At 46.9% G+C, this 16,767-nt stretch overlaps 5 protein-coding genes across 5 annotated transcripts; 3 read left to right on the top strand and 2 right to left on the bottom strand.

Moving 5' to 3' along the window:
- Positions 1-260: 260 nt before the first annotated feature.
- On the top strand, positions 261-3,997 carry FSST1_013017 (uncharacterized protein; the record flags this gene model as incomplete). The annotated part of the gene is made up of 4 exons (XM_083236294.1): positions 261-813; positions 1,452-2,092; positions 2,746-3,178; positions 3,231-3,997. 4 exons carry the CDS (start codon positions 261-263, stop codon positions 3,995-3,997), a joined length of 2,394 nt encoding a protein of 797 aa, XP_083082713.1.
- Positions 3,998-4,590: 593 nt separating this feature from the next.
- FSST1_013016 (uncharacterized protein) lies at positions 4,591-5,861 on the top strand (the record flags this gene model as incomplete). The annotated part of the gene is made up of 2 exons (XM_083236293.1): positions 4,591-5,107; positions 5,587-5,861. The coding sequence occupies 2 exons, from the start codon at positions 4,591-4,593 to the stop codon at positions 5,859-5,861; spliced, it is 792 nt and encodes a 263-aa protein (XP_083082712.1).
- Positions 5,862-5,969: 108 nt separating this feature from the next.
- On the bottom strand, positions 5,970-7,078 carry FSST1_013015 (uncharacterized protein; the record flags this gene model as incomplete). The annotated part of the gene is made up of 2 exons (XM_083236292.1): positions 5,970-6,516; positions 6,738-7,078. The coding sequence occupies 2 exons, from the start codon at positions 7,076-7,078 to the stop codon at positions 5,970-5,972; spliced, it is 888 nt and encodes a 295-aa protein (XP_083082711.1).
- A 2,346-nt stretch (positions 7,079-9,424) lies between these two features.
- Positions 9,425-10,216, top strand: FSST1_013014 (uncharacterized protein; the record flags this gene model as incomplete). The annotated part of the gene is made up of 1 exon (XM_083236291.1): positions 9,425-10,216. One exon carries the CDS (start codon positions 9,425-9,427, stop codon positions 10,214-10,216), a length of 792 nt encoding a protein of 263 aa, XP_083082710.1.
- A 2,542-nt stretch (positions 10,217-12,758) lies between these two features.
- Positions 12,759-14,666, bottom strand: FSST1_013013 (uncharacterized protein; the record flags this gene model as incomplete). Its single annotated transcript, XM_083236290.1, has 1 exon — positions 12,759-14,666. One exon carries the CDS (start codon positions 14,664-14,666, stop codon positions 12,759-12,761), a length of 1,908 nt encoding a protein of 635 aa, XP_083082709.1.
- Positions 14,667-16,767: the final 2,101 nt, after the last annotated feature.

Raw genomic sequence — 16,767 nt, 5'->3', positions numbered from 1 at the left:
GGCACTCGAGCTTTCAGCTCAAATTGCTACAGAATTTTTTTATTAAATCTCTTACTTTATGCCTCTGTTCCCACCAATCTATGGCAGTCCACTGCAGCGTCCTCTATTAGAAGCGGGGGAACACAGCGATGCTACTGTTCCATCCCTGGTAAGCGATAAATGAACACATAATGGTGTCATAGAATGCGGGGTACCCACGGCCATCATCTGCCTTGTCTACGCCGCCTTCTCGTAATACCGACAAAGTGTTACAAATCAGCATGGAAAACCCAAGAGACACGCAGACAAGCAAAGTCATTGCAATTGCTTCAGATGGCGACCTTATTCTGATAGTCGGGCCGGAAGAGACGAAACTCCGTGTCCGGTCTATGTTTTTGATGACAGTCTCCAAACCATTCGCTGTTATGCTCGGTCCAAACTGGAAAGAAGGCCAAGACATGCGCGATCCGGATGGCCCATTCCATTTATCGCTGCCTGAAGACAATGCTATTGCATTAAAGATTATCTGTTCGGTTGTTCACTATCAGAACAAGGAAGTGCCTCGGACCCTTCCCGCTGGCGACGTCCTCGCAGTTGCTGTTGTTGCAGACAAATATGATTGCGTGAATGCCCTGGAATTTGCAAGCGACACCTGGCTTCGACCCCCTGGAGATGACCCTGACAATCTGATGCTTCTAACTGCCGCGGCATACCTCTTCCGTAATGCGCAAGCGTTCAAGGAGATTACTCGAGCATTGGTACTTGGCCACGATGGCGCTTATCATACTCTCTCCTCGGATGAAGTTGAATCTGCTATGCCGTGGAAGGTATTCTGTAAGTACTCCGACAATTGTTTGGATAAGTAACTGACGGACTAATAAACAGCTTTGCTAGAAGAGCAGAGAGGGTTCGTAAGGCTCAAGATAGCAGAAATTCTTATAGCAGGAGTAAACGATGGGACCGGGCTGTGTTGTCACAAGTGTGGATGGACGAGCAAATATGCGTATGCATACATAAAGCTTTTAGAACGGAGTGATCTTTGGCCGGCACAGTTAGTTCGTACCTCTATCTCCAAGGCACTAGAGAAAGCCGAAACGATGCCAGATCCGATCCCCGAGGAGCGAAGCACTGCATGTCAGCATGAGTACAAGCATGCCGCCCCAGAATATAGGAAAAGTCGTCGTTGGAGCCTGGATCACTTAAACGAAAGCACAGGGCTTTGTCTACGCTGTATTCGCTCAGGCCGAATGGTTTCTGGTAGTTGCCAGCATACACTTAGCTAGTAAGATAAGATCAAAAGGAACTGGATCGGATACCTGTCGGCAACGAGTCCCACGCCGGAAGTAGCGCTGGCGCCGAACCGCAAGGTTGTGCAGTTCACGGGCGGCGACGAGGACGATGACGGGGTGGAGAACGCAAGGGGGCAGAAGCGTCGGTTTGCTGACGATCGCCGGAGGCGAATGACCATCCAGTCAGCCTTCTGGAACGACCTGGACGGGATAGAGGCCATGACAGAGCGATGGCCGCGGGCGCCGCGGGCCGCATTGAACAGTATAGACGAAGGAAATGGGGGGATGGAGACCAAGGCGCGTTTGAGAGCCTCGCAGCCGTCTATGATCTCGGTAAACGACGGCGATACCAGTCGATCTGGACGAGCCTGGTGGGGTTCATCGCTCACTCGCACAGCGAGGGCACGCTAGAGGAGATGGGTATGCGGTTGACGGAGAGCCAGATCGATGACATCCTGGATGTCGAGCAAGAGGTCTGGCAAGTGGATCTCAAGGCGATAGCGCGGAATCGAGAAAAGGGAGGGTTCGAGTATATCTGGGTTCCCATCCGGCAGCTGCTTATGAAGACGTTGAGGAAGGCTCAGTCGACGCCGCGAAACAACCCGCACGTGTGGTGGATTGCGGTCCTCGCCCGATCAGCAGTCTCGAGCGACAGCGACATAGACTTTATCAGCCGAGGGCGATTCCACAGGAACCCGATGCCGATGGACGTTAACCTCAGGGAGCGGCTGGAAGCGATAGTGTACTATAGCAAGGTCCTCGTACTTGACAGTGCCTTCTCGACATGGTCGGAGAGGTCAGAGAGGTCGGAGTGGGTGATAGAGGTACAGAGCAGGCTGAACATAGTAAGCATTGAATAGATTAACGACGAGGGGGGCTCCAGGCCAGCTAGGCCATCCGGTGATGGTGGGCCAGTGTATTCGACGGCGGTGTGGCAGTCCGTGGTGGCACATATAGCTGAACAGACGGAGAGGCACCTTGGGGGCAAGCAGAAGACGGCGATATATAGGTTACGAATGTTAGCTATTGCGATAATGCAGTAAGTGCGAGATTAGCGGAAGAAAAGCTAATAGGTAAAAAGAGAGCTGCTATATATACTTGCCGATTTACTAATTCTTGGTTTAACCCCCTACTGCGCATATCAGGGGAGATTACTATTCCAAAGAGTCCTTCAACTAGCCTGTGGCCCACTCATCCACGATGGTTAATAATAAACTATCGAGGGGCAGTAATACTTAAGGATTTTAGTTAGTCGCATATAATGGCAAAAATATAAAGAATGACATTTAAACTACTTTCATGCCGTGCTGAATGAGGAACCTATAGGGTCTGATTAAAATTTAGGCCGTCAGGCATCTATGCAGACTGGGTTGCGCATGAAGTCCTCTTCTGATAAGCGGAGAAGGAACTCTAATTTTGTTACCATCTACCTACGGCCCTTGATTGTTGTGTAGCACCATTAACATTTACTTCTCAGTTTTCTGAACCATCCGATATGGATGCTACTGTGATCGTGCAATTGGATGATCAGATAATTTATCAGGCGACAAAGGATATATTTGTTGGCCAGAAAGCCAAATACAGAAAGCTTCCGCCCGTAAAGAAATCTATCGCGAGTCATCTACGGAAGGGCAGTCTAATCCGGCAACTTGTGGCTCAGTATGGCGCCGACGCTATACATCAGCCAGTATTGAAGCTCCTTTCGGATAGGGTTTACGAGTCAACCTCGATTGCCAGTGAACGTTTCCCCGGCCTCTTCGAGCCTTGTACAGCCCAGAGCGCAGCCAGGAGTCTACTGGAAGCAGAAGCTACCAGGAGTGAACAGGCTGCGCTGGAAGGTATTATCCAAACTCAATGGGCTAACAGTCAAGGGACCCTGGACTGGACAGGAATCACAACGGCATTATATCGTACGTCATTATGATCTTCGTTATTACATATAATGACTGGATCTACCGCCAGACGTTAGTAACAGTATTACGGAAAGCAAAGCTGGTAACTTATCGCTGTTTCCGGTATATCTGCCATTCCCTGTTGAGCATATGCTTATGGAGAAACTGCAAAAGATATTGGAACTTGCCTGTTATGACTTTGGAACGAGAGCTCTCCCGGATATCATGCGAAAACGCGGTTGGGAATGTCCTGAATCGGTCGAGCTCAGTAAGTGGGCCGAGCTACTCGGACGTGAGGGTAGTATGAGAGGGACAATCAATGGAGATCTCTCGAAAGAGCTTCTGCGTTCGATTGCATCCATCAGGCATACAGCTGTTCATCGCCTGCGTACTAACTCAGCAGGGCTAGAACAGTTTCTCATCGCTGCTGAAGAGCTTGCCGGAGTTCTAGGAGATACAGTATATGCAAAAGCCGTCTCGCACTTACGTTCAGAAGCTCAGTCAACACTTATTGAACTCACACGAAATAAACAGTTCATACAACTGCAACTTGAACGCGCTCAAGGAGAAATAGCCAAGCAGCGCGCTGAACTCGAGCAGAAGGAGCAGGAGGTTCTTCGCTGTATCGCAAAAGAGGACGAAAAGTACCGAATGTTGGCGGGTGATAGGCTAAAAAATGCTCTCGAGCTTATGGGAGACCCAAAAGTAGCAATGGGCAGGGAGGATGCGGTCTTAGATGGCATTAATGGTATCGAGACGAATGTTTTTTATGCTGATGACAGCGACGTCGATTATGTAGACCAGTTCCAAGATTGCGACGAGACATGGTTTCCTTAGTATTTCCTTTACTACACAGTTTTAAATGCGATATGGGGCATGTATAGCAATTGTGGTCAGGGCAGTACCAAAGATATTTACGTTGTGGCTAGTTCCGAAGCTATATATTGAGTCTCTTTAAAGGATGTACTACGAAGGGATTGGATAAAGAACTTCTCTGTGAAGCTGTAACTAAAGCCGGTTTGGAATAACCCTTTTAAAGAGATGCTTTGCTGATTAGAGAAGGAGGTCGCATGGAGCGTAGGAGTTGTGGCCCGCCAGTATTGAAAGTCAAGATGAGATCCAAATACCTTGCCTTATTTAACTGTTTACGACAAATGTGAGGAATCCTGAAAGGAGCCCAAAGAAAATTACGTAGAAGTATGTCTCGGAAGCTTGTATTGCTCCGATTTGCATGGCATCTGAAAATTGTTTATCCCTACACGCCTAACCGGGGATGAGCTCAGCCTAGTGGATTCAATTGGCTGCAGCATGAGACATATGATGCTGTCATTATCTACCGCTGGTAGCCAAGTCCATCCCTCCCTCATCGTCCTTCCTCACCGCTCTTTGATCCGTATCTTTATCTGCTGCAAGTCAATCACTGTATCACGATGACACTGTCTAATGCACCGGCAGTCGACAAGTGCCGATGTCCCATAGCAAAGGCGGACTATGAGGTCGAAGGCGAGCTTGGTACAACAGTGACCTGTCCAGACTGCCATCTAGAGGAGGTGACTACCCAAAAGCCTGACGATACCGAGCAACCAGATGTCAAGCAAGCATCTCTTCCTGATGAGCAAAGAGTTTACATTGCTTTTAAAGGCTCGACCTCGTTAAAGAAAATCGCCAATCGCAACCCAAGTGACCAATCTATCATATCAGCCATTAAGAAGCGGAAGAAAACCCAACAACCAGTCAGAAAACTGATCAATGAATATGGCATTCCAACTCTGGTAACCTCACTGAGATTCTTAATCGATCAAGAAATATTCGCGTCCATGGATGCTGCAAGATGCCGATTTCCTGACCTCTTTCTCGAAGAGCAGGCATCACCAAGGCCAGAAGAAGAGCAAGAGACAGCAACTGGACATCTGCCTACAAAAGAGATCGAGCCGCTCGATGGTGAATGTAACTAATCAAACGAGGCAGATGGTGGGTTTGTGCCTTTCCTAACGCAGGTGAGCCGGCGATATACTGATCCACTACTTTCCTTGCTGCAGATGAATTACCAATCAGTCGACCTGGTCAGACACTCAGGGATTGCCGCTTTCCCATAAGAACGCGACAGAGACTTATGTCACAGATGCAATTGCTACTAGAGCATGCGTGCTTCGCATTCGGACAGCGAGAAATGCAACAAGAACTAGACAAATGGGACTGCAGCTGCGCCGAGGCAGTTTCGCTGCAAACCTGGATAGACTTGTTTCGGAACAATAAAACATTCGAGACTGAAGATAATGCTGGGTCACTCTCGAACCTACTCAGCTCAGTAGGCAAGATTTAGAATGTCGTCATTCATCGACTCGACCTTAACTTCTTCCAAATTAACCAGTTTTTACTGGATGCTGAAGAGTTTGTACGGCTTCTCGATACTCCAATATATCTAGACGCTGTTAAACCGCTCAGAGGGCGTATTGACGAAGTACTTCTCATGGCGAATCGAGATGCTGCTTCTATCCATAACGAAGCTGATAGGAAGGTGGCAGATATTGAGGCTCAGAGGGAAAAGTTAAATCAGGAGGAGGAAGACGTTAAACGGCATCAGAGTGAGAGCCTGAAAAACATCAGAGATTCCATCGAGCGTGACATATTTGCAGCCATGGGACAAGCTAAAGACGTCTTACCAGATATTGGACTGGCGGAGAACCGTGTAACAAGCTAGCCAGGGCAAACAGAACATATGGAGGTAGAAGAGAAAAATACAGCAGGCAAACTAAATGAACTTAAGTGAGTAAACTTGTATTCTCAGGGTGCAAGAAGTGGCTGTGAACTAAAATCCTGCTGGCCACTTACTTTTGGTGAAACCCAGTGAAGGCGGAGGGTTGTTCATGTACATTAAAATATCAAAAGCCAGTTCATGCATTTCCCGCAAGAAAACCTTGACCTGACCTTCATCCAGCAGCTCCCTGTGATCATAGAACGTCCTCACAATAGCCCTACGCATTTCCAGGACGGCAGATGGGGTAGCAGTGTATGCTTCCCGTGCCGCATCCAACAGGCAATTAGATCTCCACTGCAACCGAGCTACTTCCTCGAATTTCTCCACAGATAAGTCTCTGAGGCGAGGGATGTCGTAGATGTGTGCAAGCGTAAATATTTTAGCGTGAAGGATCAATAGCGGACCCTTGGGGATAGTTGCATCGTCTGCGCCCCATGAAGCGTCGGTTTCGTCCTCCTGTGGCCCATCCTGGTCGAGGATACGTTCAGGCATAAGAGACCCGAGATTATAGTCCCATAAGTAGAAGAACTGCACCATGCAATCTACTGCCTGAGGATCAACGTCTCCAAAGTTAAATGAAGCCTTCGTTATGCCGTTTCTAAATTCAGTCAGTTCAGGTCCCGTCTGGTCAGATTTAGCGGCGTTGAATTCGCAAGACTTTTTTATGACCGGTGACCAGGGGCACACGATCACGCGATGTGCTTCGTATAGTTTGTCGGTTGATACAAGCTCGATATCTGAATACTCTCCTGTATTAAAGATCCTAAAGAAATAGCTAGAAGCATATCCTTACTAAGAATGCCATTCTCATGAACTTACTCGCGCAGCCATGCTTTCTGTTCTTCCATAATAGAGAGGTTTCGGTCAGGCACAGAAGATGGTTTTGGGACCTGCTCGATTTGTTTCTGCACTGCAGGCGATAGAAAGAACTCTGGATAGATGGACCGGGCTGTGTCTTTCGATTCGAATATGCCTTGTTTAAGTAGGTGTTGAAGGGTCTGAATGAGGTCCTTCTCAGAGTAAAAGGAAACAGCCAAGCGATGACGTTGAACGACTGCTTTGATCGCTTTGCTCCTGCGGAGGGCAGCGTTCTCTGGTTTGCTAAAGATGTGCCGTAACGAGGAGTAGACGATTATACACTTAGCCCTGGAGTACTGCATATGGCGAGGCTACGGCAATTGCGTTACGCAATACTCCACAGGTTGGTATATCAATCAATATGAGCTGATTTGGCGAGTTGACGGTCGGTAGGTGCGCTGTTGGCTGGAAGCTAAAGATATGGAGTTGATTGGATAAATGCGCGGATTGGGTTGGCCACCAGAGCCTTATTTAAGATTTAGGCGCCCAGGCATCCATGCAGCATATCCCATGGTTGAAATTGCCTGGCACGAGGTAAATGTTCTTAGCTTCGCATGATCATCCATCAACAATAACATTTATTCGTATGCAGCTACGCCGTCTATAGCCAGGTCGAGTCTGTATACCGCGTCGCCCGGTAACACGATTCTATTTAATCACGACCTTGCCATATCCAAGCAGGCCCCGCAAATATGGCAACCAGTGCGCACTATCAGCCAGATGGCCGAGCATGGGCACAGGATCGCAAATTTGAGCCTAGCTTGCGCTACAGAGATGACATAGACCTAGACTTGATCGAGGTCTCCAACGATGATAAGGACTGGACGTATGTGGCATGCGAAGACGCTTATCCTTGCAGGCACTGTGATTGCATTGCACCACATATCGACAGCATATTTATCGCGGTTGATGGTGCCTGCAGGGGTAACGGTCAAGTAAATGCCAAAGCTACTATTGGGGTATTCTTTGGCCAAGCGTCTACGTACAGCCAGAGCGTCCTGTTAACCGAGCCGAATATGATGAACTAAATCGCAGAATTGAAAGCTGGCATCCTTGCACTTAAACAGGCAAAAGAGATTGTACGAAATAATGCATTACCCTATGGGCCGCTCTATATAATTGTCATCAAGTTAGACTCGGACTATCTTGTTAAGGGGATGACTGAGTGGGTATTTAAATGGGAGACCAATGGTTATAAGACTGCTAAGCGAAAACTAGTCGAAAACGCGAAGCTATTTTAAGAGTTGTGTGCACTTGTTGGAGACTTGAATACATCTAATGTTGAGGTGTTGTTCTGGCGTGTGCCTCGGGAGATGAATAAGGAAGCCGATAGGTTGGCTAATGAGGCGTTCTGCGGTCAATAAGTAACCCGCCTGGTAAGTAAGTGAAATAATTCGCCTCTGCCCAGGACAGAGGAGGTGAGGCAGGGTTGTATGTTTCGGACGAAGAATATAGCAAAGGCTACTGCTGCTCCCCCTCTGTTTCAATATATGGGCACATATATGTATACATGAGAATAAGTGAACGATTCGATTCACCAACGTTGTATCTTAAGCGGACATTAATTATTCTTCTAGCAAAAACAAATATACGCTACTACATCCGCTAGCTATGTCGAGATCAATCAGAGCCCGATATCGCTAACCGAGATATATAGTTATATTCTAGCAATTGTCCAGCTCACGGAGTAAGAATGCCCTGGCTAATGATGGCAGGCCGCTTTCCAGCATGCTCTTTACGAAAATAAATAAGCAAGTCGTACGTCAATGAGTGCGTTCGGCGGAGTCTCATGCGCGCGCTCGTCATCCAACAGCTCTGGATGGGCATCGAAGTGTTTGACAATAACATCGCGCATTCCTCTGTCCTCTGGTACTGTTGACGTATATGCCTCCTCTGCACTTTCTAGAAATCGATCTGGTGGTGGGCTCTGTTTGAGTGCATTATCATACCTTTCCAACCAGTCATATGAATATACGAGAGTAGATAGAGGTTGATCTGCTGATGTATCCTCTATCGCCTCTTGTTGATAGCTACCAATAAAGACAGGGTAGTAAAGGTCTGGAAATTGGAGCTGGATGGAAGCTTCTGCGCGGAAGATTCCATTTGCAATCAGGCAATATACTATGTCAACTACTTCCTGCTCAGGGAAGTCTGCAACAGATATGGCCTCGTTCCTAACCGCATTTCGGATGTCTTTTCTCTTCACGATTTGTGAATCTTGCTGGCCAAACACTCGCCTACAGTCATGGCTTAAAAAGACAGCCTTCCTGTGTGCTATCGGGTAGTCCATGTAGGTAAAGGGATAAACACTATATGGATTGAAAGAATATAATTAAGATGCTAGCTCAGAGGTGCAGTGGCAAATGTCTTACGGGTAACTGGTGAGTAATAATTGCAAGAATAGACTGGTTCTAGTTCATTGAGCTTTGCTTTACATATGACGCGAGGGTCTGACGTGATGATGAGGCAACCTTTGCAGAATGTCTCAAGGCCCCCGCATCTTAAGACAGCCAACGTAGAAGTTGTTATCTGTTCAACCACCTTTCTTAAGGGCTCCGTTACTTCACTCTGGCCCTAGCTGACGGACTGGACGTACTCTAACTCTATTGTCATCATTTCCGTGAAGACTTCCTCGGTACACTCACGCCATGGCCGCGCCACGCGAAGCACGCGACCCTTACTGTGCTTGCACCATGAGAAGGCTCAATCTCGACGGTACCTTAACCAACACAATATGTGACTTGTGCGACCAGTTTGTACCCGACGATAAAGCCATTTATGTGGTATCGAAAGACCACGTTACATATCTACGACCTTTAAGAGACAAGAGAATGGTAAAACAGAAAACCGCCAAGACGACTAATGATAAGAGAGCTATCATGGATGCCATTGACAGCCTTCCATATAGGGAAGACATTCATAACCTATTCGCCAGGTATGATTGTAACGTGGTATGTGCATCTATCAAGGTTCTAGTAAACAACACATCACCAGAGCTGCGGTCTTTGTTGTCTTCTATCTTAGAGAATTCTCCACCTGCTGCAGAGCGTGAAAGGGTTGCCGATGAAGAGGTAGTTTGGGGTACAGAACCGAAGCCGGCTCCAGAAAAGACGCCACTGTACAACTACCCTTGCGATCCTGAGATCGCAGCAGAAGAGGACCAAGGAATAAAGGATACGGAGCCCGAGGCAATAGAAGAGGAATACATGGATGTGCCCACTATGGAGGAGAAACCTTCCGATTGGGAATTCTTGGTAGGAGCAGAAGCGCCAGAAAAGGCCTCAGCAGAGATCCCAGAAGAAGAGCCAGCAAAGGCCTCTGAAGAAGAATCGTCCATAGAAGAAGCGCATATGAAAGGGGAACCTCCTACTGCAGAAGAATATCCGGAAGAGGTATACAAAACTACAGTGAAGGAGACGAAACCTCCGGAAAGTATATGACTCAGGCCCATACTCGTCAAAGTTTCAATATACTTACTAACCCTATGTAGTAGAAGAAGCATGCGAGGACTGTGTATATAAGGAGCAGAACACAATCTGCCTACCCTTTAGCAGTCAGCACAAGTTGATAGTCCATCTACAAGAAGTCCTTGAGGGAGCATGTTTTGCTTATGGGCAGAGAAATCTGGCGGGAATACTGCGCGGACGCGGCTGGGACTGTGCCGAAGCAGTAGCGCTCCATACTTGGATGAATGAGTTTCCTGCTATGACTAAGACTTTCGACACAAAACACAGGAGGGAGCTATTACAATCAGGAGTCGATATCCAAAACATAGTCGCCAAACGGACGCGTATCGACTGGTCTAGGATGAAGAAGTTATTAGACGATGCATTCGAGCTTACCGAGATCTTGAACGTCAAGGGGTATAGCGATACCGTTCAAAAGGTTCGACTAGATATCGGGTTGGCGGTCGAGGGCTTGAGCTGCAAAGAACAAGAAGCAAAAGAGCTGCAGGATGAGGAGCTGCAGCGGATTGCGGAGGAACGAAGAAAGCTAGATGAGTGGGAAGTAGAGGTTCAAAATTGTAAGGAAAAAAGGACCAGGGATTGCCAGAAGTGGGCTGAATCTAAAGTCGAGGGAATACTGGAGGAGACAAGGAAAACATTCAAAGACAATAATATTTTTTTCTTGAGCTTGTAGATTAGGGATAGCCGGGTTTTTTCTATAAATTGATTGAGTAGACCAAGAAAAACAAGAGTGCGCCGGAAAGAAGGAATTAGCTGCAGGATAATGTAATTTAGTTAAAATTCTAGTTGAAATTAAAATTATTATTATTTTACTATTAGAATAACAGAAGCAGTCAAAGTAGTTATAGAAAATAAGATACCAACTTAAGCAATAGGGTAAGTAAGTCTACTATTACTACTTGGCAAAAGTGCTGTAGGTACATATGCTCTGAACCCAGTGTCAGAAAATTTTCATTAAAACTTGGCCAAAATGGTCCAAAACCGGCTTTGGCGCGGTGCAGATTGAAGGTTTCTTGGGGCGTGTATGTAAGCCTTACCAGCTCGCTGATTTGTAGGTCATAAATAGCAAGAGTCACAACGCAAGCCGTCTTTACTCTGGCACTTGTCGTTCATGTACTGTACTGTATACGTCCCGTTCTATCAATTCTACATGCCCCTACACTTTGCGAACACGATGCACCTCAACAAGATATCATATACGCCTATTTACATTCAGCCTAAAATGATGAAGGAAGAGGCTTTGATCAAGCTTGCGGAATTGGAGGCCCTTGAGCTGAGTGGATAATGGGTTAATGATTCTATATTTTTCTTAAACGAGCATGGCTCTTTCTCGCATAAAGTGACTAAAGAAGGATCCTTTAAAGCGCATACTTAAAAAGCATCTCTTTTTATAGCTAATCTTACTTCCTCGCCAGAGTGTAAAGCCTTATTAGGAAGGCAAAGACTCTATATTGCTAGACGTAACCTATTGGTCTTACTTCTTGCGTATACGTGGCTCTAGGCAAGGCCCAAAGTGTTTAATAATAAAAAGAATCTAGTTGCCTTTAGAGAAAGGCAAGTACTCGCACCTCAGGATATTATTAATTTTCTAGGCTATATCCGGGCTTATAAGGACAGTTATACCTACGAAAGAATACGAAAGTTTTTAGAGAGCCTAGAGGCAGTCCCTTTATATAAGGATATATCTAAGTGGAATATAATAGGGGTTATTGCATATCTAAGGTAGGATAGATCCTATAATTTGCATAATAGGGAACCATAGTGTTATTGCTGGCTTAAGAAATATCTCTCCCTGCCACCTTATCACGGGATTTACCTTACAGATAGGCCAAATACCGGTGTAGTCCGCCGATTTAGACATTAGCTCCTTGGTGGCAACAGCCACGAAGGGAAGAGAGTAGGATATAAAGCGGAAATGACTAAAGCATGAAGATTCAAGCACAGATGAATTATATCTCCTCAATGGCAGAAGTTATCTGATAACATGAAACCCCATGACAAGACCAATCAGCTCCCATCGTTAGAAAGACTGACAGTATCAAGGGTGTACTACAGTCAAATAAATGCATCCAGTCATGCATGTATCCATCCACGGTAACTATGGTAATCGTTTGTGTAGAAGGAGAGTCAAATATTTGGAAAGTGCTTTAGTCATGGTCAAAGTGAAACAGTGATGAACGAGAAGACTGTTTACTATATCGAGCTAAACTGTGCTGCTGTTTACCAGGGAAACGAGCATGTTCTCAACGTCAGATTTTTAAATTTAGGCCAGAAGAATCTATCTGGCTTATTCATCTAAGAGCTTTTACAACCTTGTTATGGCACATCCTACATGGTACTGTTGACGTTCCTGTCCCACTTCAGTTTAGTGCTTTGTATCTAGCTTAGAGGCAGTTGGCTGGCTTTCAGAACAAGCAACACCCGTCATATTGGAACTACAAGACACCGCACGCCGCTATTCAACTCTAGCTAGATATGACCTTTCCAATCTCTCAGTTCAATGGAATGGCCCAACCTACCAAGGGCCTGTAGCTAAGTCTATGCTCGTGTAGAGTATCCAATCCTCATCAGTTACTTCATCTGCAAACGTTAAATCATGATTTTCGATGTTGAGCGGGGATGTTGGCAAAGCCCCACTCAGTATAGCATCACACAGTGGACGTGCGTCCCGGAGCCAATGGCGCAATGGAGAGGAAGAATGACTTCTCCTTTGTCCCCCGCTTTCGTCCTCCCTGTCGCTTCTCAATTCCCTTTTCAAATCGGCCACCAAACTGTCACGGTTTTTCTTTGATAGGTACTTGCTGTCCATGCTACCGGGAAATGCGCAGAGGGTGACAAACGGACCTAGGTCGTCATGCTCCCGACCGGCATCCCGAACGTCTTTCCAAATCCTCCAATTCCGTGAGTCACGCTTCATATTCTTCCATTGTTTGTCGTTTATACCACTCATCGTAACATCTTGCCGTGCTTGTTCTTCCATTTTCTCGACAAAGAGAACCCTTGAGTACCGCTGCTGAAGTTTTCCCTGCATAGCATTATCCTGTCCAAGGAACCAGAGAACGCACTTGTCGTATGCCTCGGTCGCTACTGCCAGTCTCGTACACTGCAGAGCAGCCGCGAGGTTCTCAAGAATAACTTTACGGCTTACCAAGGAGTTCACGTCTAGCTTCAGTGTCTTCCGGGTGCCATCTGCAGTATCTCCTTGGGCCCACATGTCGTTTTGCTGTGCCCTACCTTTCCTTCTACGTGACGTATTAGCGGTCGTTGCAGATGACGGATGAGCATCCGGTTCCGGCTCGACCATCTCTTCCTGTGGTCCAGGTGGTGAGATACTACCATGGACAGTGACTAGATAGTCTAGGACCGCATCTTCGTCCATTGGCACCTTATTGTCTTCTACAATTGAGGACATCTGACGTAGTGCTGGTCGTGGAGAGTTGGCTTGGCGCCTTAGAGATGCACTGATGACCTCGTCTACAGAAGACATAGAACGTGATGATCGGTTGGCTCCGTTCGCTTGTTCCTGCATGTATAATGCCTCGGTGAACAAGTCCGCCTCAGGTGCTGCACCGGGACTGTACTCGTACTGTGGCTGAGCAACGAACATGGATCCTTCATCCGTTTCCGCCGCCTGCATGACGCCTTCTCTACAAAGGCGTTGCCCATCTGGCTCAACCTTACCTGCAAGAAGCTCACCGAGCATGCGAGCTCGGAAAGTGCGGGCAATCTGATCCGCAGCCCTCTGGCTCAAGTGAGGCTTGCGCTGCAAGACGAGCCTGATACCCATAAGCATGAAGATGCCTACATCGTTGGGATTACTGTGCTGCGGCCCCTTCCAGCCCTCAACTACGCGTCTCGCTTCTATAGCAGAAAAGGATGGAGTTTGTCTGCTGGGACTGCTATCGTACCAGTGAATGCAGTCGTGATATGCTACTGCAAAGGCCCAGTCATGGTCGCACAAAAAGGGAATAATTGTTGGACGATCCAAGCCCTCAGTGCCAATCATGTTCTCGTCCTGACTTAACGGTCGAACTTTGGCAATTGCTGTGTGAAGGCTTGTGGCTCGAAGCAGATCTAAGTACTCATCTACGATTGGCAACTCAAGCGGACCGCCACGGACTAGATTCCACATTGCTGTAGTCACATTGGTTTCTTCTGGAGGATCCGGTAATCTTGATATTTTATCGGCGATTTCAATCCAGCTGCCATCAACTGGTGGCAACAATTGTTGCACAGGCGTAACCGCTGTGCGACGACTGACTTCTTCGGGAGACGGAAAGTGGGTCAGGTTGGCAGAAAGAAGAGTGGAGGGACAGTTTTCAAAGCGCTTATGGACGATGTTAGTGGCTGCCATCAACATTTCCAGCATGTCCACAGAATAAGGTTGGCATGATATGTTGCGAAACTTCTCATAGTCATCCATGATACGTGGGTGAAGTTGGGTCGAAGGAAGCGGGAAACCGGCCCTTTTTGATGTGGAAATGTCGACAACGCTTTGCGCCATGAATAGAAACATGAGTGGCCATTACTAGCTCCGTAAATAGTCCAAGTGGTTCAAAAATGGCTTCTGTATCCTTTGTTAACGTCATCCCAACCGAGACCGGTTCCGATAGATCGCCTGGGACGTAATCAGACGTTCTATGTCAGAAGACATGTAGTACATACTACACTACCGTACGTAGGATACAGTACTGTGCAGTATCAAGTCTCTCATCTCCGATAATTTGCGGAGTCCAATCATCTTCTACGAAGACTAAGTGATACTGTATGCTTGGACTCGACATACAGGTTCCTAGGGTTAACACAGCGTCTGTGATGACATATGTGCTTCAAAAAGTTCCTATTAATGCTGCTTCAGAACCCCAGCTCCGGCCTACAAAGGGTATGAAGAAGAACAAGAAGACGAAGCCCTTCGCCCGGAGAGTTCAGACGCGGCCTATGGTCCCCAGATGCGCTTCAAAGATAGCCTCGTCGGTCAGTCGAGACGTGACCGAAACATGGGCAGAACTCATGTCTTTTACTGAAACACCACTCGGCTACTCTCCCGACACGGAAGCTTGCAAAGACCTAAAGACTTTTGATTACTACATAAGAAGATCAGGTGCCGGCTGTTGATCCAGTGGGGACATGTACGGATGGATCAAAAAATAAAGAATATCAACCTGGGTCGCGGACTGCCCACGGCTGGGTACACCGCGATTATGGCATCAGTCAATACCAGCTTTCATCTTCGTATCTAGTAACGCTCTACTGTATCTGTAGTCTACTTCAGATCTTCAAATATGCTTTCGTTGCAGGACAGCCTTTCCTCGGTCATATCTGGTGATTAAAGAATGAGGACAGGTTATTCTACTTGTATGATAGAAAGAGGTTGTGTAAATAGTGTTCACTTCTAGCCATAACGCAAGAAACTCTCTTGTTTATGAGGCAAAGCAGTCCTATGTCCACTTTAGTGTAATGTTGAACCGCTGACTTTAAGCAATTTCTAAGTTTTTGGTCGGTAGAGTACTGTTCCAGATTTTCAATCCCCACCGTGCTCTGGCGGCAGATAAAGCAGCACATTACCTTCAGTTGACGGGGCTGAATTTCCATCCTCTATCCAGCATCGTCACAGAGCCCTTATCCACCCTAAACTCAGGATGGCGGATCAAGGTCAGTCGCCAACTAGGATTGTCTGGACGGAGCCATCCCGAACAGATCTCGAAAACTCCATAGACCACTGGCAGAAATCCTTCCTTGCTGCCAAAGAAGAAAGCGAAAGATACAAGGGTCATTGCCTAAAATTGCGAGTCGAATACGATCATGTTGACCACGAAAACAAGCATCTCCACTGGGTTTTGGCCAAACAGCAAGACTACATAAGATCTCTTGAGACTAGACAGGAACAGACACTTGCCCATGTCGCCCCATCGCCCACATGGAACATGTGTCCGTTCCAAAACGATCAAAGGAGCCGCCAAAACTCAACCATCGCTCGGCTCCAGCCTGCTGTTTACCCGGAAACGGTTCTACATCCCAACAACAGCATCCCACCATCGAAACACGATGGCTCTATGGTTTCGGATCCAGAGAAAAGGAAAGCCGAGACGGAGCTATCACGGCAAAATGTGACAAAAAGAAGGATGGACCAATGAACAGAGACATGGGACAATGGTGCTCTTCGATGAGTACTTCTGAGGCCATGTGCTTTTGGAAAAGGCACATGGACAAAGCACATGCCAGACCTTTGTGGCTTGGGGCGCACATAGATCACGATTGAGAAATAGAAGAAATAGAGATGGTGAAGTTTTATGATAAAGGCATAGCGTCGTAAGTTTTATGGAGCACGTTGATTGTGTCGTCACCGACCTTTCCTTCTCTCGCTCTCAAAGATCTGGACCGGGTTCTGGTTTACTTAGTTCTACAAATAGCGTGACGCCCCACGGGTGTAGTCATAGATCTTTCTAAGTCACAAATCTTGACTTCGGTAATGAATCTTATCAAAAGCCTTCCTATCCATCAATATCGGCGCCTAGGTAAAGTGT

This window comes from Fusarium sambucinum, chromosome III, assembly GCF_050947815.1.
Source record: "Fusarium sambucinum isolate potato_lamoka chromosome III, whole genome shotgun sequence".
In the NCBI taxonomy this organism is placed as follows: domain Eukaryota; kingdom Fungi; phylum Ascomycota; class Sordariomycetes; order Hypocreales; family Nectriaceae; genus Fusarium; species Fusarium sambucinum.
This window is presented reverse-complemented; position numbering and strand designations above follow the sequence as displayed.